At 26.7% G+C, this 22,961-nt stretch overlaps 1 protein-coding gene across 1 annotated transcript in view; it reads right to left on the bottom strand.

Moving 5' to 3' along the window:
* Positions 1-22,877, bottom strand: part of LOC113379428 — an 87,227-nt gene extending 64,350 nt beyond the window's left edge. Inside the window, exon 1 of the mRNA XM_026619536.1 lies at positions 22,667-22,877. Coding sequence (XP_026475321.1) covers positions 22,667-22,787 — 121 coding nt within the window. The 5' untranslated portion in view covers positions 22,788-22,877. The remainder of the gene's footprint in view (positions 1-22,666) is intronic.
* Between the last annotated feature and the right edge of the window lie 84 nt (positions 22,878-22,961).

Below are 22,961 nucleotides of genomic sequence, written 5' to 3'. Positions count from 1 at the left end.
TTTATATATTTCAACATTCTCAATAAAATTCGGATTTAATCCAGTAACGTGTTATATGGAAAGCGCACAATAACATCCTTAGATTTAGTACAAAGCACATCATTCGTACCGCGTTATATGGAAACCATTGAGTATAAAAAAACAGAATAAATTAAAAATTGTTCCGATTGAATAGAAAAGAATAGAAAAAATCATATTAGTATATGATTAAAGATAAATAAATGATTTTTTATTGAATTCAAGAGTTTATTTAAGGATTTTTTTAAAATAATTATTAATCAGCAATCGACAATATTACAATTTTTATAAGCTACTAGCTGACCCGGCAAACGTTGTTTTGCTAAATAAGGTATATTTCTAGACAATTTCTAGAGAATCAAAAATATTAATACTTTAAGTGTATAAGGATGTGTTGTTTGAATGCTATATACAATGAAGTATTATAAAAACAATAAACCCATTGGTTTATCTATATTTTGTCAATACAATCAGAACTCCTATATGTTCTATAACCGAATAAAGTGTGTGTTAAAATCCGGAGTGTTGTATTGTTCATATTTAACATTTAACATAATATATATATATATATATATATATATATATACTAGCTGACCCGGCAAACTTGAAACGGGCAGGTGGCAAAAAGATTTAAAGCCTTATTATAGTTTAAAAGGTATTTTACAAAATAATTACATTTTTACCTAATGCTTAAAAACTACCAACGGAAGAAAATACTTTTATTGTGGATTCTCAAAGATTACCGTTTCTCCCCATTTCAAAGATTACCGTTTTTCAAATCAAGCTTGTAGCTGGCTATAAATCTTTTTTCCTCTACTTTCAAATATTGTTGTTAAACAATGCTTAACTTTCCAGATTTTTGACAAATCGGTGGTTGGCCTTTTAACCCGGACCTTATATATTACTATCTATTCTGCGATAAATTCTGGGAAATTATAACTGGAAAATGTTATTCGACAAAAGGTCCATTTGATCGATAATCCGAAGTCCGGATAATCCGAAGTCCGGATAATCCGAATTTCGGATAATCCGAATTCCGGATGATCCGAAGTCCGGATGATCCGAAGTCCGGATAATCCGAAGTCCGGATAATCCGAAGTCCGGATAATCCGAAGTCCGGATAATCCGAAGTCCGGATAATCCGAAGTCCGGATAATCCGAAGTCCGGATAATCCGAATTCCGGATAATCCGAATTCCGGATAATCAGAAGTCCGGATAATCCGAATTCCGGATGAACCGATGTCCGGATAATCCGAAGTCCGGATGATCCGAAGTCCGGATAATCCGAAGTCCGGATAATCCGAATTCCCGATAATCCGAAGTCCGGATAATCCGAAGTCCGGATAATCCGAAATCCGGATAATCCGAAGTCCGGATAATTCGAAGTCCGGATAATTCGAAGTCCGGATAATCCGAAGTCCGGATAATCCGAAGTCCGGATAATCCGAAGTCCGGATAATCCGAAGTCCGGATAATCCGAAGTCTATATATTTCTTTTTATTGTTTGAACAGCATCAGAACTCCTATATGTTCTATAACCGAATAAAGTGTATGTTAAAATCCGGAGTGTTGTATTGTTCATATTTAACATTTAACATAATATATATATATATATACGAGGTGTGTTCAAAAAGTACCCGGAATTACTAATAATTAAATTTCGCGGGTCTGGAGTGTCTGATTGTCAAAATTTTTATTGTGTTGGTATACATGCCCCTAAAGTATGATGAAATTTTCAGCTATATTCACTGTTTACTTTGTCTGTGGTAGTCGCTAAGGTTCGACGTGTTTTTCTGAGCTCGGCGATTTTTACAATGGAAGAATTGAAAAGTCAAAGAATTTGTATTAAATTTTGCGTAAAAAATGAAATAAAGTGTTGCAAAGTGCAAAAATTCACCAGATATGGCTCCGTGTGACTTTTTCCTATTCCCAAAGTTGAAGAGACCCATGAAAGGACGGCGGTTTTCCTCGATTGAAGAAAATCGCTGAGAGTGCTCAAGGACATATCAAAAAGTGAATATCAAGGGTGCTTCGAAAATTGGAAAAAACGCTGGCATAAGTGTATTATATCTGGGGGGGACTACTTTGAAGGGGACCACATTAATGTAGACGAATAAATAAATATTTTTTTGAAAAAACGAAAATTCCGGGTACTTTTTGAACAGACCTCGTATATATATATATATATATATATATATATATACTAGCTGACCCGGCAAACTTGAAACGGGCAGGTGGCAAAATGATTTAAAGCCTTATTATAGTTTTAAAGGTATTTTACAAAATAATTACATTTTTACCTAATGCTTAAAAACTACCAACGGAAGAAAATACTTTTATTATGGATTCTCAAAGATTACCGTTTATCTCCCCCATTTCAAAGATTACCGTTTTCAAATCAAGCTTGTAGCTGGCTATGAATCTTTTTTCCTCTACTTTCAAATATTGTTGTTAAACAATGCTTAACTTTACTGATTTTTGACAAATCGGTGGTTGGCCTTTTTAACCCCGGACCTTCATATATTACTATCTATTCTGCGATAAATTCTGGAAAATTATAACTGGAAAAATGTTATTCGACAAAAGATCCATTTGATCGATACCAAATTTAGGTTCTGAATTTAAATAACATAAATAAAAAATAATATAACAACCTAGAAAATGTTTTATAAATACCAATGAGCATATAATTATACAAATAAGATCTTTCAGAGCACCGTGTTTGAGAAAAATATGCCAAAAATGAATTTTCATATTAACATATCAAAAAAGTTTATATTTTGAGTCTCTAGTATCACTTGGGGCCCGTTTACTAACGTTTTTGTATATAAATAAAACTACAAACAAAACTACTTACTACAAATTTATCACAAATAAATAATATTCGCGTAAAACATCCTATTAAACGTAATTGAACATCATCTGTCAAAAGCGTTTGACATTTCACGAAATTGCCACCGTCCATTGTTCTATTTAAATTACGCTTCTACAAAAATTTTCAAATTATAAATGTAAAGTTTCTACGCGGATTTGAAATAATTTCTCACCTTTTGGACATTCTCTGGATTGGCACGAATTTTTCAAGACTAAGACTGGCCAAATCGATTCAGCCGTTTTCGAGTTTTATTCGGACATTTGAAAGAGAGCTCCATTTTTATATATAAGATATAGCAGATTATGAAACAAACATATAAAATATGTAAAAAGAGAACACGTATACATATCATATTCACACATTCACATTAACATATATTACATTACTTAAGTAATCTCTCCAATGAGAGATTTACAAATAGAAAGAAATAAAATTGAATTTATATAATTGTAATCGAATCTGTTGCTCAATTACTTTTGAGATGTCTCACACCATATACGGAATATATAATTACTTTCCTGACTTTTCGTTTCATGAAAAATGATAAAAGAAATTAGATTTAAAAACTATTTTTCAATAAAAAAAATCAAGCAGAATCTAAATACTTTTTACAATAACTAGTTATTAAAGCCATTCATATCTTAGGCGTAAGGAACTTGTGGGCTGTTGAAGTTAAACCGTCTTATAGGGGTATCGTGTTATAAGAGGTCTATAATCATTCGAGTTCTGCCTAGTATAGAAACCGCTTTGCCAGCGTAATGCGTATTGACTGTATATATGCATATAATATATTTAATGCTCTATATCCAAACCAAACAATGTATTCCGAACAAGTAATCCCGAGGGATTCAAGTTAACATATTGAACAGGTTTGGATTTGACGCAGGTAAACATGTTGCGTGTGATGTAGGTTATCAGCGGCAAAAATGTTCTAGACATGCTTTGTGTAATGATCTGCTTGAGTTTTTTATTTTTTCTAATTAATTTATGTCTTTGTAAATAAATAAGAGAAAATATTCTATTAAAGGAAAAGCCTCTAAGGGTTCAAAAAATACGCACATTTTGAGGAAATTTCAGGAAAGGAAATAAATATTTAATTGAAACAAAACTTTTAGGTTTTATTGTTATGTATTTCAACATTCTTCTCATTTTTTTCATTAGAATATATTTGTTAATATGCAAGGTACAAGCATTTTGCCGATGCACCGCGAGCGTGCAAGTATCATTTGGCGGAAAAGATGCAGGGCACAATTTTGAGATTATTATTTTAAAATGTTCTCTAGGGGTAAAATATAACTGGGATTCGCATAAATTTACTTACAAATACTATTATTATTATTTTATTATAAATAAAATTAGTTTTCAATTTAAGATCGATTTTTCCCTAAAGTCGAGGAAAAGTGTTGCTGGCCTCAAGCTCCGCAATTTTTCCGGTTGGCCGAACGCGTTATTAAAAGCTCTCGCTCGTGCTTTATTAATAAAAGTTTATCAAACATCTGATGTTATATTATCTTGAATATCCAACCGCGTAATATTTGAACTATAGAGTTTACATAAAAGCATATTTGATACCACAAAATGGTTTATATTCTCTTCGAATGGATCAAATTCTCATATCGTTAAACCAAAATAATTATTGAAACTAAGGAGTTACATTGCTTTACAGGACGTTTTCAAGAAATTGCTGTTTAATCAAAACTAAATCATTTAGACCAAAATAGTTAGATATAATTCATTTATTAAATAAATGATATATCCAATTGCTTCTTCCAGGTTTCATAAAAATTTGAACTTTTTATATATTCTTTTCAATATTCATACTTTTATTTATTTATTGTTTTTTTGACTTTGTATACGAGTGCATTTGTCATTTACAAAATATTAAAATTTTTAATACTTATATTTTTATCTTGTTGGAATTAATTTGAGTCAACAATATTATAAATTTAGTTAGAAGGAAATTTTTTGTCCTATTATCTTTCTCCATAGGTCTTATTTCTTTTCTTCAAATAAATTACTCATTAATAAAAATATAAGTTTTTTAACGAAGATACATTTCATTAAATATTTAATTTATTTTCTTTGTATTTATAGAGTTTGGTACACGAACGTGGTTTGAGATAGTGATTTATCACAAAATTATTTTTTTCTTCTTTTGACGATTACTTTAAAGTGATTCATTTTGTTTTAGACAATAGATTATTAAGGAGGCCTCTATCATGTATGAATTCAAAATCTATTATGTCAATGCGCAAAATGATTATTATTATTGATTTTATTTCGTCTGTGACCATGTTGTTCTTAGATCTCGTGAACTTTGTACTTTACACTCGTAAAATATTGATAAGATTCATGGATGATATGTCTAAAAGACTTGGGCATATGATGGATGATAGCATATAAATTGATATTTTGAGCTTTGAATAATAATCATATGATATTTGTAGAATTTAATGCCTATTGTATATTTTTTCATTTATTCAAATACATCATACTCCTTACACCAGAATTGAGAAGACTAAAAAAAATATGGCCAGTTTACTTGATCCAGTAAAATTGCATCCAATAGTACAGGGTAACTACTATCAATGATTATATTTCATTGATCAAAATAACTGATTTAACTAACAATTCTGATTGTTAGTAAAATATTGCCATAAAAAATATTTAAAGAAAAAAGTGTCCACTAAACTTTTATTTTTGCAAACAGATAGTATTGATTATAAATATCATGAAAAAAAATGAAAAAATTTTTTCACGTAGTTCGAAAATTATGAGCTTTTAAGTACAACCATGAGCTTTAGTATAACTTTTAGGACCACAGTCAAATGATTCCAAAAATTTTTCCATGCTATTTCCATACAAAACTTTCAGAGAACTGTTTTTTATCTATTTGGTACCATTTGAGTCCCTGGGAGCAAGGAAATTCAAAAATGACCATTTTAAGGACCACCCTAATATATATATATATATATATATATATATATATATATATATATGTGTCTATTCTTTTGAAGAACTCTCTTCTTACAAATGCCTTTAAATTAATCTAATTTCGTTTTGAAACGGATCATATTCCATGTAATTTGGCCATTGATTTTCTTCGGTCGAGGACATTATATACCTAGAAACAAGAGGCCATTAAACTTTGGATTTTCAGTAATTTCAAAATACCAAAAAGTTTTGAGATAAAAGTGAGAGCATTACAATCTCATTATAATGGAGAACCAGCGGTTTCAAAAACCGCTCTTTATTGTAATTTTATTAATCGAATGTTTTTTATTCGAAATAATTCAGTCATGTAAGAAAATGTGATTGAGGATTTGGCAAATTGGATTATTGATCGGTCGTTGACATTCTTCTAATTTTACCATACTTATATGGGAGTATTAGATTAATTGTTAAAGTTGGAGATCTTAAGACATTGATGGTATTAGTTATATTATTAATTTTTCTAATAATAGAAGTACATATATCATTTTTATGTAATAAAAACTCATATCCTCATTTCTAGATATAAATATAATAGTCCATTCATAATATATTGATGAAATACAGGATGACCATTCTATTATGGCATAAATGTCTTCGGGCTATTCTTACGCCAATATCATAAATATATTAAATATGATATATATATATATATATATATATATATATATATATATATATATTTTGTCATATGTAAATTGATATTTTGCCTTCCCTGATTAGATTATTTTTAGTACTTTTATGAAAATTGTTCTATATTTTTATTGGTTTTTCATTGTTCAGAAAAAATCTGATCTAATCCAACTTCATTGATGTAATTTCAATTCCATCAATATTACATTGATTTAATATTAGATTAAATGTTATTTTTTATTTTTTGAAACAATTATTTTTTATCATTTTTGGGAATGTTTCTCTATTATTTGCTATATAATTGTATATTCCAATTTATATGAGTAGTTATTACTAGGCTATATATTGAAAACATTAATTATGAATCTATAATTATTCGTCATTATCTAACAAGTTCATCGTCCTAATAAAATTGGAAGGAATTTCAACACTTAATGAGAACATTCATAACGCATATATTTAATGAACAATTGAGAAATAATGCTAAAATTTAAATCAATATATTTGTTAAATATGATTTATCTAAAGAGAATAATCAATTAATTTAACACGTCTATTTCCATGTCAGTCATATATGTCTGACGCTAAAAAGTTTTACATGAACTGTGTTAGACATATGGGATTTGAAAAGAAAGGTTTCAGTAAGTATGATATAAAAAATATTGTTTTTCCAGAAATTTTGGCTCGTTTATCTTTTGATACATTAAATTTTCTTGATAGATTTCTAACTAAATTATCTACCTTGGTCCATGGGCAAATTTTTATCATATTATCGTATCAGAAAAATTTAATACGTTAAACATAATATAGTATTATGTAATATCAAATATTTTTTTGAATAGAACTGTGTTTTTTTAGTAACTTAGTCATTTTTATTATGTCATTACAATTCCGAGTGTATTTTTAGAACAAATTATTTCTGGGGGTCAACATTTTAACAAGTTTGATAACCTCTAATTACGTTGTTTATAAGTTTGTGCTCCAAATTATATATATATATATATATATATATATATATATATATTATATATATATATATATATATATATATATACTAGATGACCCGACTAGTTGCTTTTTGGCTATTATATGAAACAAAATTCTAAATCATTTTTTAATAAGTAGAAAAATGTTTTTGTATTGCTAAATAATTTAGTAAAGTAAACCAAAATGTGATATGCACAAGTTAAAAACAATTATGTATATACAATTTTGGACTTATTGCATTATTTATTTAACTGAATTATATAATTTCATCTGCCAAACATATATTGTTGACTGTATCTTATATTATTTTAATTTCTGTAATAATGTAGACCGTATTCTAATAATAATGTAGACTTTACATTTTTCTTGTATAATATATTCTAATATCATCTAGGCTAATAATTTCAGCTAAATTCAAATTTCAAATGAATTGACATTTCTGGAAGATGACAGTTCAAATGTTTTTAATGTCAAACAATGATAAGTGATTTTTGTAACTTTTGCCATTTATTTCTAAAATATTACTATAGTTTTATCGTTCATTAATTCTTAAAAATTTTCTTTGACAAACTCTAAAAAGAATTATCAAATTCCGAATAACCGTTTAAGAGAAGTATCAAATCATACAGCCGTACAGATGAATTCTATATATATATATATATATATATATATATATATATATATATTTACTATTTACAAAACTTGGACATAGTTTTTTTCATGTTATTTTTAATTTTTACATAGCTTACAGACCAGATTTAGAAAAAGAACAAGATTGAATAAGAATTCCATTTTATATTGATCTTAAGAAATCCATTTTACATTAATCTCAGGATGTATTTCCAAAGCTATTCTGTAATTCAATGTACTTGTTTTCCTTTTAGGGTTGGTGTATAAATTATAATACAAAAAAAATCTACCAAACCAAAGCTTTTACCATTCAACCACAATTAAGTTCACGTTGATATCCCACTTATTCTGTTAGTTTAAATCAATTTTTTTAATTCAAAAAAATTATTACAGGTTTCTAAAAAAATACTTTAGACTAAAAAAATGCATTTTCTTAAATAGGTTAGTTACCAATAAATTCTATTTTGATGAAACACTATATTTTACCTCTGTATTACTTTTCTCCCGCATGGTCATTTTTTTGCTACTTCATATTTCACAACCTATGAATTTCTAACTACAAGGCCTCAGAATTCATCAAAGTCAAGAAGCCGACATATTATAGATAATATATGTTATTTACGAGCCAGACACAAGGGTTTGCAATCCCTGGAGTGCCATTACTCGGATCCAGATAGTTTTGATGAGAAAAACGAACCGTTTTCAAAGAAAATAATAGGAGACAGAATTACTTTCGCTTAATTATAGGTGAGGATTATGTAAAATGAGTAGAATGTTTTAAGTGAGGCACGTGGGAAATTTATTATTTTTACTTGAAGGTGTAATTTTTATGTACTTGATTATGTTGGGGACCAGATGTTTAATTTTTTATCTGAATTAGTGAGGAAATTTATGCTGAGGTTCTCATTATTTTTCATTTTTATTCAAAATTAAATTCAGTACTTAAATAAATAAAGAAAAGAGTGCGCGTAGGGTTCACACGCGATTAAAGTAAAACTTATTTGCTACTGTACAAGATGGCATTTAAGTAAAAATAAATTTATCATATAACAATTTTGAATAATGTTTATTAGTAATATGGTAACACTCGTGTTGCACACATTTATTAGTGTCAACCATTATACACTTTTATATAATGATAAATTATAAATTATATATTTATAATAGCATTAAAAATATGTATTATATTTAAAAACAATAATGTAATTAAAGTCAAACTTCAAATATGTCATGATCGGTTTGTCATTGTAATTAGCATTTAGAAATGAACCTTCATTAGAGATATGAAGCAATTGCTGATTAATAACTTCTATAATATTCGTTCACACAGTGGATTATGTTAAACAACGTCTAAACAATTTTTTTTTTTGCAACTTCACTCATCAAGTAATTGTGTTTGAAGAACTCCATGTAATTAAAATTAACATACATTCATTGACTGATGGTATTTTTTTGACTTTTTCGCTGGCGATATAATCTCAATCTTTGAACAGCTGTAATATCTGTCTTGCCTAAAAATATTTTCCCTTTTAATAACTTCAAGAATTATAGAAAATACGAATAATATAGAAAAGAATTCTAATCAATAAACTTACGTTTAGTTCACGGAACAAATGTTTAATTTGTTTTATTATTTTCAAGGAACAGGGTAAAATATTCTTCTGATTCAGGCATTTTTCATTAAATCAAGATTAATACTACGATGTAACTTCAAAAGTTTATCTATGCCGATTTCATTGTTGATATCGATACGCATACAACGACAGATCTCTATTCACATATACGACGACTAATCATAATCGACCCGTATAGAAATGATATCACCGAGAGCGAATGACGAATCATTGGCATTCGACTCTTATCTTATTTGCCGTAACGCACTTCCGTTGCATTTGTACAAATTTACACCCTAGTCCCGCTTAATTTTACTTCAATAAAATAAATCTGGTGTCCTAATAAATTTCAATTCATCATCATCCTCCATCTACTGTCGGCAAGATCTTAAGTTATCCTCAAGTGTTTCTAACACTCTGCAAAGAATGGCCGATGTTTTTTTTTATATTTTTAAATTTTTAACTATTTCTAAAACGCCGTTTGATGACAGGCGTCTGTCACCACATACTCTATAAACCGAACCATAAAATGTTAACTGTAAAATTTATATCAAAGAGTTACTATTTTTAGAAAGTGTTGCCCCAGAGCAAAATCATAATGGTCAGAAATTCCAGGGAAATACTTTTAGGGAAAAATTTTGGGAATGCAAAATTTAAGTGAAGCGTTATAGTGAAGATTTTATATAAAGGTTTATTTTTAAAAGTATATATCTAGATATAGAATGTGTTGCTTCAACATAAAATTAGTCCATTGGTGTACTTTTCATTTATTTTTTTCTGGATTATATAAATATCATAGAATATTCTTGTATGATACAGAGTCAACATTTTCCACAATTTTTTAACTTTCCGAAGGGTATGTTATAGTAATGGGCCGAAAATCGAAAATGAAATTTTTGCAATATCATCACGTTTCAGATGTTTCTGAACATTTTGGCATACCTTAGAAAAAATAGATGTGTGTGTTATGTGTACGCATTTTTGGTTCACGTTTTTGGGCGCACGGTTCAACCGATTTGAATGGTTCCAAAAACATTCGATTTTTATTGATAGATAAATGTGCTGATTAGTTTTTGGCAAAGACAGGTCCAGCCGTTTCGGAGGCACGATGCCATACACCACTATTTATCTATTTGTTTTATTCAAAATAGTAAATATTATTATTGTTATGTATCATCTAATTATACGGTTCAAGCTTCAGCTTGGGGTCAAAAAACATAATACAGGAATAAAAAAACGACTTTCCGATCAACTCAATATTTATTCCTGTATACCAATTTTCTTCCCTTTTCTCCTCATTGTCTATTTGGAATATTTAGCATATGAAAATGATGTTTTCGAAGTCAATATATTTTTGATCTGTATCTGAGATATGCAAATTACAGTCTCTAGAACATTAATGACACTTAAATGATGAATGGGAAACCTTCTTGAATAATACATGAGGCTAAATGTGGCTTGGTAATACATAATGATGATACAGGATCTTCGGTTTTGAACTATTATACGTGAAAATAGTAAATTATAAATTTAGAATTATGTAACAGATCAGGGGAATGTACAAGGAACACGTGTACTAATTGAATTTTCTTTAAATAATTATCTTGAAACGACAAAAAATGGGTGTAAATGATTTGTAAAGTGTAGTCTTCAACACGTTAATAGCCATGTCAGTCATATGTGTCTGACGATGAGGAAAAAATAAGTTTGAATCTAGGGCCATGTCAGTCATATATGTGTGACATAAAAAATAGTGTTTTTCTAGGATTTTTGGTAAATATTTTTTTCTTTGGTATATTAAGATTACTTATTACATTTTTAACTAAATTATTTGATAAAGTTTCTATGGCCCATATGGACTAAGAAAAAAGTATTTAAAATGAATTTTTGATAGAAGGTTATTTTATCCTTCAGCTGTCGATTTTGCATAAAAATTTTCAATTTCCTCCACACAGTTTTCTGCCTTATATATTTTTATAATTTTACCTAATTTCATTTCCTAAATTTATTTAGATTTAAGTTTGAAATTATTATTCCATTTATGTTATCTTAGTGAAATAGAGTCAAATTGTTCGATAACATGTTGAACTATTATATAAACATAAATTACAATTTGTCATGTAATTATAAGTCGGAACTTTTGTTTAGATAAAGAAATTTTGACACAGATTTGATACAAAATACTGTTGACAAACTTACATCTTATAATAGTGATAATGAATTAGTGAAAAAATATTTTGAGAAATGAAAATAATAAAATAAAAAATATCATATAATATTTATTTAAATAATAATAAATATTATATGATATTTTTGATGAGATTTTACAAATAATAATTCAAACTGTATTTAATAAAAGAAATTTATATAATATAATTTTATAAATATACACATTCTTAAAATAAGAGTTGCTGCATATGATGCAGAATAAATATTTTTAACTTATAACAAAATGTAAATAACTAAAGTTTTAAATATTATATGTATAAAGACGTTTTTAAACAATGAAAGTTTCAACTAGATTATTAGTAAGAATTAAAAAAAATAAAAAAAATCACATGGCAATAAAGACAATAAATTACTAAAAAAATATTTTGAGAAATGCCAATAATAAAATATCAAATATCAAAAATTGTTCTAAATAAATACTTTTCGTAGAATTGACAAAATTTAATTCTAATGGTATATAATAAAAAAATTAGTAAATTATAATTTAAAAAAAAATCTAATTATTCCAATAATAATAATAATAATAAAAATAATTAAATAACAATTTTAGGTAGTGCAAATTGTAGATAAAAAAGGCAAATTATATACACTTACATGAATAATAAAAAGTTTAAATAATTTTTTTAAATGTAAATAATAAAATAAAAAAATGTGATTCTGTAGAGTTGTAATTCAAAAATAATATAACAGAATGTAATAAACATAGTAAATATTATTAACTGTATGAAAATGAATTTTATGTTATTGCCAGATACTCTCAATTGCTAATTATATATTTTCTAGACGTATCAGGTCATTCTGAATCGTTTGACACCGCAAGTATGTATGTATATGTGAGTCAAAATCTGATTTCTAGTCGATATCTCATCATGCAATATTTTTCTTATTCTGATTGTCAGAAAAATATGAACGCTTCATATTATTTATGAATTATGTCCAGAGCTTTGATTAGATCATATGTGTATATGAATGTATATATTCTAGGATATGTGTTATGTTTTGTTTATTCATGATAATTGAGATAATTATACAAACTATCAGTGTATCAACACATGTTATTCATAGTTTAAATCTTAGACAAACACGATCTGAATGGTAAGACGAGAACTCTGTCTAGTCTGCCTTTAAATTGTTTTGCTAAGTGAGCAATTTCCTAAATGAGATGAAATTAAATATGTAATTGTAAAAGTTTAGATTTGATAAGTTGTAGTAGTTAAAATAATTATAACATTTTTCTAATTTTTATCAGATCTTTTTCATCGATTGACTATTTTATGTCTTGCTACATACCCAACATACCCTTATGTACAGTACCACATAATATAATCTGAATTATTGGATTTTTTCTAGTATGTAAACACAAACACTTTTTAAGATTTACAGATTTTATTAACTTTGTTTTTTGGACTGTAGATATCATAGTCTTATAGATCATACTAAATTATTACTGCCCTCCGACAAGTCGTTTAATATTAAAAATTCTTTAAAGTTTGCAAAAATTGGTATCGTAAATTACAAAATTCTTATAACAATACGTAAATTACAAAATTATTATAACAATAATCAAACGACTATTACTTAAGCCTTAAGCAATAACTTTATAGCTTCTATCTTTTTATTAATTACCCAATTAGTTTATTTAAAACGAGATATTTAGAAAATCTGTATAAAACCTAATAATCTACCAAATTGTCTAATATCATTTTTTTTTAAATTTTTGTTTGCAAATAAATACTAATGTAGATATTGCATACAAGTGCAATTTTTATTCTTAGAGGAGTCGAATTTAAAGGAAGACGGTAGAGAGTCTTCCACATTTTTTTTTGTTATCGTTTATCGATTTTTTTCAAATATTTCCTAGTCAAATCTTGTAATTTAAAGAAGTGTTTATTTTTCTTTCAATATACACAGAGTGTCCCTTTGTGACTAGTAATTTAAACGTAATCTATTGAGCTAAAAATACATCATTCTGTTTGTAAAGCGTAGAATGAAAATCGTTTCTTCTTCAAGTGTAACCCACTTTTGAAGAATAAGAAGCATTTTGTGTAAAGTAGTTCACAGATTAGTGTATGTAAATATAAATGCATGAGTATATGTACAGGGTGTCCCAGAACTCAACGTCAAGTCGATATGGGGTGATAGTATTTATCATAACTATTATGAAAAAAATAAGAGAAAATCTGTTCACATATACACACATACATACTTTTTTCAAATTTGGTCTCATTCGATTCAGAATGACTTGAAACGTCGAGAAAACAAAAAAATTAGCAAATCGGATTTTTTTATGAAAACATAAACTTCTCCTTCGGGAAATTAAAAAAAATCTAACATTGTTTGAAAATTATTAACTATTAAGTGCAACTTAAAGCTTTGGTAAAAATGTAACCATTTTTTGGTTATTGTGGTTAATTTTTAATAAGTTTGTTAATTAGTTGTGAAAAATTAAGACTTCTTCTTAAACTGTAATTTTCAATTATTGAAACCGGTCGACATTTAGAGGCTCTACTTTTCAAAAAAATGTATTAATGTGTGTTGGCAAGTTTCATCAAAAAGTGACGCATTTATTCAGAATTGTAAAATAGTAAACTATTTGATAATTTTATATTATAAAAAAACTTCTATAGAACTAGCAAAAAACTATGTTGTTTTTTTGTTTTTTTTCGCTCATTTTTTTGTATTATAAAACTATCAAATATTTTACCATTTTACAATCCTACATAAATATGCCAACCTTTGATAGAACTTGCCAAAACACTTTAGAGCATATTTTTTGTTGAAAAAAATTCGACCAATTTTTAAAATTTCAAATTCATAGTTCAAACTAAAAATCTTCATTCTTGAAAACTTACGACAGTTGTGTTATTATTTTTGACAGGGGTTCTAGAAATGTTATTACAATTATGGATCCAAAGCTTAAAAGAACAAAATTAATAAAAATTAACCACAACAGCCAAAAAATGTTACATTATATTTTTCAGCAAAGCTCTAGGTTACACTTAAAAGCTCATAATTTTCAAACTATGTGAGACAATTTTTTTTTTTTAATTTTTTTCATGATAGTTATGATCAATACTATTGACGTTGAGTTCTGGGACACCTTGTATAAATTATATATATAATGCTTATATTTTCAGCAAAGCTCTAGGTTGCACTTGAAAGCTCATAATTTTAAAACTATGTGAGACAATTATTTTTTCTAATTTTTTTCATGATAGTCATGATCAATCCGTTTTGGATTGTCGTTGAGTTCTGGGACACCTTGTATATATTATATTTAGATACAAGTTTTTGTATAGTTTTGTGATGGTTTTCTATTATGTAGCCTGAATCAATTATTCTAAATTCTATTTTGAGTATATATTTCATGAGTATTGCGAGCTTTGTTTAAACTAAATCTAGTTTCAAAAAATTAGTCTAATTAGCTATAACAGTAGCATTAAATTATTTTAATAATTAAGCAACATGCATTTAAGTTTCATTTTTTATCCATTAATTTCGCATCATTTATAATAAATATAATTACAGTCTTCATCTATTTTTACCAAGCACGCAAAGGAAGAATTAATCTTTTTATTTTATCAAAAGCAAAATGTATTCGGAAATCTGATCACACCATCAGTTATGTCTTAATTTTTGTCTTCAAGATAAATCTCTCTAGAGTATTTAATTAAAAGACGAATTAGCTGTTATATATTTAATCATAATTTATATGATTACACCATCTATCATTTTGATGTTCAGTATGATCGTCACGTTTCACAATTTTCTATAATGGTGTCTGTTCTATAAAGACATCTAATAGGAATGAAAAAATGAGGAAAATTGTAAATCGTACATAATTTTCTATGATGGATCAATTGTTTTCAAACATCTAATTTGGATTAAAATAGTTAGTAAATTTTGCCTTTATAGGAAATTGAACAAAAAAGTTTTGTTCGTTTATAGATGTTCTGGTGATGCCAAAACAGATCTGAATAACTGATAATTTCCTACTTACGTGAAAATTTGTTTTCTAATTTTTTTCATAATAGATATGATCTAATCCAAATATATTCTAAAAATTGCGCACTTGAAACTTTTCAATCTTCTTTAAAAAACTATTGTGTTCGGCGATTAATTTTACATATTTTTTGCATAAAAGCTTATTGAGGTATTTATATGATTTTACATAGAATTTTATAAACATTTTAATGATGTTTATAAATATTTATGTTCTAGAACAAATTATTAAAAATATTTGATAAAAACTAAAAAAAATGTATAGTCTTATAATTGTCAGAGTTTGACTAAAGCTCTGGGTTGCACTTAAAAGCTCATAATTTTCTAACTACGTGGAATTTTGTTCCAAATTTTTTTCTTAATAGTTACGACCAATACCATCTCCGGTTTCGGCTTTATGCTGAGTTCTGGGACACACTGTATATTTCATATAAAAATTCTTCTGTACGGGTGTATGACTTGATAATTCTCCTTAACGATTATTCGTATTTTGATAATTCTTTCTAGAGTTTGTCAAAGAAATTTTTTAAGATTTAGGAAACGATAAAACTATAGTAATATTGTAGAAATAAATAGCAAAAATTAAAAAAAAAACACTTATCATTGTTTGACTTTGAAAACATTTGAACTGTCATCTATTGTCAATTTTTTTTAAATGTCAATTTGCTTGAAATTGGAATTTAGATGAAATTATGAGCCTAGATAATATTAGAATATTTATTTATTAAAAATTGATTTTGTTTGCATTGGATATGGAGATTTTAGCAAGTTGATCTTAGATTGAAGAGTGCTAAGATGAACTAGATTTTACAAATTAGTGCACCAAAAATTTGAACAGAAACTTTTAAATTATTAGTAAAAAAAATGTACTTTAGAAATTATAATTTCCAAAAAGTAACTTATATATCGTACGAGATCGATGAAAATTATAGACTAAATTATTGAAGCAATTATGTTGTGTGGTAAAATTAAGTGTGATATTGTTCTATTACCGTAGATACTATATTATTTTTGTTTGAATTTTTTATACTGTTTATGCTTAGACCATGAATGAATCACGAAGGCACAACATCACATAGGATATTATACAGTATAGAATAAGATATTAAAAAAAATTGAAACTTTTGAATTGTAGACGTAGGTACAGGACAACGTCTGTCGGGTCATCTAGTATATATAATATATATATATATATATATATATATATATATATATATATTGATATAAATTCATATATAATTATATCCTTCTATATAATTTTCTTCACACAATCTGTTGCCGACTCAAAATATAATTAGTCAGGCAACTTTTACGATATGATGACGAAATGAAACAAATTAAACAAAGTTTTATAATAATTCCAGTTGAAAAGCGTTGGTGTAATAATATATTTGCATTTTGGTGTCATGTATCCATAACAATTTCCATAACAAAGTGTCGGACGAGTGTTTCCCAAAACCGACTTTAATGGGAAACGTCAATCAAAGCTCTCGGAGCTTTAGGTTGAAAGCTCGCGGACCGAGCACTTGAAACCAGCGGAGTCAGGTATGACAAAATATGATATTTTCATAAACTAAATAATGAATTATGTCAATCTGTATTATTGACTGACTAAATACAGAAAACTTGTTGTAGGTGGCATTTGTCTTAAGACAAGTTGCATAAACTTCCCGCTACGTTTAATAATCAACTTAATCAATAAGAATTGAGATTAACCTAGGTAAAATTTTTAACAGTTTCGTTTTTAAATATAAAATTTACGCTTTCACTAAAAAAATAATCAAAATCGACAAAAAAATGAGATCATCGTGCAAAACTAACTAAAATTAATCCTCGTTCATGTGTTTTCGTACAATTACTAATACTGAATTGAGTATTTCTTTACAATTTTATATTTTTATCATTTATAATTTATTTTTATTTTTCCCCTTGTTTTGTTAAAATTTTATATTCATAAAATCTGACACCGGTCGTCTTTGTCCTTGCAAATCTGAATCGTTAAATCCACATTCATTAAAGAAAAGGCCTTCCCTCATATACAAAGTGTATGTTTACATCGTTTATTCTGAAGATTTCCCGAAATAGGAAAACGGATTATGCGAGGTGTAAGAAAATCCATCGTATCAAAATCATATCTAAATATAAAGAAACAATTAATGTGGAAAATCCAGATATACGAGTGGGTTTTGATATCTGCACTAATTGGTTGCGTTTCGTTTTCAAGTTCATGTTGACGTAATGATGAATTTTTGTTTTGAATAATACTTTTTGGGAATTTGTATGTGACGCAGTTGATTATTAGATTGGCAAATATATAAATAAAGTTTTCTGGTCAGATGATTTCAGTTGAATTTTTAGGTTTGCTGACGTAGTCCAATTTAGATGTCCATCAGTAAAAGAGTTTTTTGATTGGTTGCGTAGTTTTTGTTTGGAGTTTGTTAAAATATGGAAAATAAAATCAACAATTCTTGCAATATTCTGCTTTTTTATTTTTGCACAAAAAGTTATGAGTTGTTTACAATGAATAAGCCTTAAATTTTTTATATGGTTATGAAGGAGGAAACAAATACATTAATTATACTCCATGGGATACCTTGGCCAATTATAATTTAAACTTATATTATATTTTAAATTCTTTTTACGTTTTTATATCAGCAATACTGCGTAATAAAAGTATTTTGCTTGCTAGTAAGATTTCTCAATATTTATTTTCCTTTTCCATATTTTCTTGTTTTCATCGATTAGGGTAAAAATAACATAATGTCGTCTTTTCATATAAACAGATCACTTGACTTCAAGTGCCGAACGAAGGTTCCAGGAACATTGATAGAAATTAATTGAATTTCGGAACATTTATGTGAATTATATTTAAATCGTTATTTGCTTTTATATTATTAATTATCGTTGGCGAGGAAATTAAATATGAAACGCAAAATCGAGAAGTATTTGATTTAAAACTCATTAACCCAGTTGTTTTAATTGATTGATAATTGAAAATTTGTGATCATGAGTATATTATACATACACACACACACACACACATATATATATATATATATATATATTATATATATGTTGGGAATTCACATTTATTTCAAATTATTCTTTTTAAACTCGCCACAAAATAAATTAATTAATTTTTTTACTTTTTCATATAAAGACAGAATTAAATGCAAACTTTAATCCAAGTCTGAAAGAATTCTGAAATCATGCTGAAAAACTTTGAGCAGTAGAAATGGAAATATTATGTTATGAAAAGTTTTTTTTGCATTTGAATTACATTATAATTTATTTTAAAATCTCGCTTTTTATGTACTTTAAGATACTTTTTGTTTTGCCTGCAAAGTCTGGCATTGATTTTGTTTACAAGTACTTATAATACTTTCATAATTAATAATCATAGTGATATTTATATTTTTCAAACAAATATATATATATATATATAATATATATATATACAATAAACAAGATTAACCTTAACAAATACGAATGGCAACTTGCATAATTTCTGTTTATCTTAATGATTTATTACATAAGTATTAAAATTTATAAAATTACCATGGCATAAATATATATAGGTAAAAGTGATTAATAACTTATAATAAACACGAAAATCATTGGAATTGAAATAAATTTCTATTTGCATTGCATGCTTTAATTTTTTTAATAAATGAAAATAAATTTTGATAAGAATTATAATGCTTTAGTATATTTTTTATGTATTGGTCTTTTACTTTTTTGGTACCTACAAAATATATAAAATTCAAAACATACATTAATTTAGTTATTAGCTTTTTTTTTTTTTTATTTATTGATGTAAATGATTGAATTTTTTGGACAATTGAGTATTTTTTATATGAAACTACATCGATTATTTTTAATATATGATACGCATTTAATTTATAAATAGTCGTATAATTTATTAATAATATTTAAATTTAAAAGCTCTAGCACCATGGTAATGCTGGATTAAAAAATGTAAGTCTCTGACTAAACATTTGTCAGGTGTATTTTTTTTAAGTTTTTGCCACCAGAAATTTTCCAATTTAAAGTCAGTAATAAATTAAATGTCCAATTCATCATTGACTCGAAATAATTTATTTTAGCAACAGGTACATGGTAATAAATCTTGCCTGTACTAAAAATACCATTCCAAGTTATTTCTGATCGCTCCAGTAAATTTTAGCTCAACCTGATCTAAATAGTTTTGTCAGGACAAATTTTTATCTCAAAATAAAAATTAATATTCACATTATTTTACTGATGAGAGGTAATTTATAATTAAAATATGTAACTTGAAGTATGATTTCTAAATTTAATTAAAAACTGATAATTTCGATGCGTTGCAAAATAAATTGAAATTAATGTATGATTCATTTCACTATGTCGAGTGTTACGAAATATTTCTATATATATAATATAGCATTTGGAAATAATACATAATAGTCTTTACGAACTATTGTAATAATATTTATTAAGTTGTTTTTAATGTTGCTATAAAATTTGATTGCTCACGTTGATATTTTATACTCATGGCACAATCGACGATTAAAAAAAAGTTTAATTTATATATATATATATATATAATATATTATATATTTATATATATTTCTAAATTTATTCTGATGTGGAAATATGTATCAAATTTTTCAGGTCAAAGCATCAAATAAAATAAAAAAATATTTTATCCTGTTTTTATTCAATGAAGTCTTTCCACTTACAATATTTTGCTATCTTCGTTTGCAATTTAAATTGAAATAAACCTAATAAATTTAATAATTAATTATTCATAGTCAGCACAACTTAATTAAATCTCGACTTGAAAGTCTTCGTTGTAGTTTGCATAAAGTGTGCCTTTTCTACATAGTAATTGACAAAATTTAGTGAACTATGAATATGCTACAAATTAATTAGATTCATTCCATTTTGAATTGCTACTGAAAATGATAAAATGAACAAAATTCGAATAATTACGTATATATTCATCTTTTCATTTTTTTTTATAATTATTCAAAGAGTCATGGAATATGTGACAAGTTCCGAATTTGCATTTAAATTGCATGCACTTAAATTACTTTCATAATCAAAATTCAGAAGGAGGTTTTGGTGCAGAAGATTAGTTTTTTCTGCATTTTTAGAAAGTAGTTTTGTTGTATTACGACAACCCGAAAAGTTTTAAAAAGTGCAATAAAAATTTAAAAAAGCTGCTAAGATCATGCAAGCACTGAAAGACAACTGTTGATTCTTCCAAGAACTTATATATCTCTGAAATTATTATAATTAACTCGTGTTTTTTTTTAATAATTTATGCGTTCCATTCACAGAAGTAGCATCAAACTAAAATGTATGAAACTTGTACTAAAAAAAATTCAAACAACTCAGCTTTATTATATACGTATTCTTGAAATATTTATTTGCTCCCAAATAGATGAAATGAAAAGCAATGAATAATTGATTATTTAATCTGAACGTTTCGAAAATGTATGTGTGTTATTATTACAGGATTATTTGGCTGCAAATGAAAAATGCAATAATCGAATATATAGAAAAAAAATCTAGAATTCATATAATATATATATATATATATATATATAAATATATACTAGATAACCCGTCAGACGTTGTTCTATACTCACGTCTACGACTCAAAAGTTCCAAATTTTTTAATATCCTATCGTATACTTTTTGTTGTCTTATTTGATTTCCTGCCTTTATGATTCATTTATGGTCTTAGCATAAGCAATATAAGAAATTCAGAAAAAAATAATATAGTATCTGGGGTAAAAGAACAATATCACACTTGATTTTGCCACACAACATAATTGCTTCGATAATTTAGTCTATAATTTTTAAAAACTCGTACGATATATAAGTTGTTTTATAGCAATTATAATTTCCAAAGTACATTTTCTTACTAATAATTTAATAAACATTATTGTTCATTTTCAAATTTTAGGTGAATTGATTTGTAAAATCTAGTTCATATGAGCACTTTTCAATCTAATATCAACTGTGCTGAATATTCCATATCCAATGCCAACAAATGATTTTTGACGCATGAAACAAAATTATAAATCATTTTTTAATAATAAGTACAATTATTTTTTTGTATTGGTAAATAAATTAGTAAACCAAAATGCGGCATGCACAAGTTTAAAAACATAATGTATATGCAATAATGGACTAGTTGCGTTATATATTAATCTGAATTATATAATTTAATCTGCCAAACATATACTGTTGACTGTATCTTATATCATTTTATATAATGACTCATCTCAGCTGCTTTCCGGTAATAATAATATAAATATTACATTTTTCTTGTATACTATATTCTAATATTATCTAGGCTCAAAATTTCAGATAAATTCAAATTTTAAGTGAATTGACATTTTTAGCAGATGACATTTCAAATGTTATTAATGTCAAACAGTGATAAGTATTTTTTGTAATTTTTGCAATTTATTTTTGCAATATTACTATAGTTTTATCGTTCTATAATTCTTAAAAATTTATTTTGATAAACTCTAAAAAGAATTATCAAAATACGAATAACCGTTTAGGAGAAGTATCAAATTATACATCCGTACAGATGAATTTTATATATGATATACATATATATATTATATATATATATATATATATATATTATAATTATAACAATTATCCATTTCTTCCGGAACTGACCTGCAATCTGCGGCTGTGCCACCGGAACATCCGGGTACCGTTTCCGGTTCTGCGATTTTCGCTTCGAACCCCGGAGGACCATTTTGTCCGTGGTTTGGGAAATCTGTACCGTCTGCTGCATTTTTTCTCTACTTTTTTGTGAAATTAAATATGTCTTCTGCAAAGCTCTTTATTCGGAGAACCAGAAATCGGTTTTATGAAATGTAGCAGCTGGTTTCCGGATTGCGGATGACATCTTGGATCAAAGATTAACTTTTCCTGTGTTTTTTTAAATCTGAAATGGATAAAAAAAAAA

This window comes from Ctenocephalides felis, unplaced genomic scaffold (genome assembly GCF_003426905.1).
Source record: "Ctenocephalides felis isolate EL2017-DRISC unplaced genomic scaffold, ASM342690v1 CF-g0.4_SCAFFOLD_00845, whole genome shotgun sequence".
NCBI classification, from domain to species: domain Eukaryota; kingdom Metazoa; phylum Arthropoda; class Insecta; order Siphonaptera; family Pulicidae; genus Ctenocephalides; species Ctenocephalides felis.
This window is presented reverse-complemented; position numbering and strand designations above follow the sequence as displayed.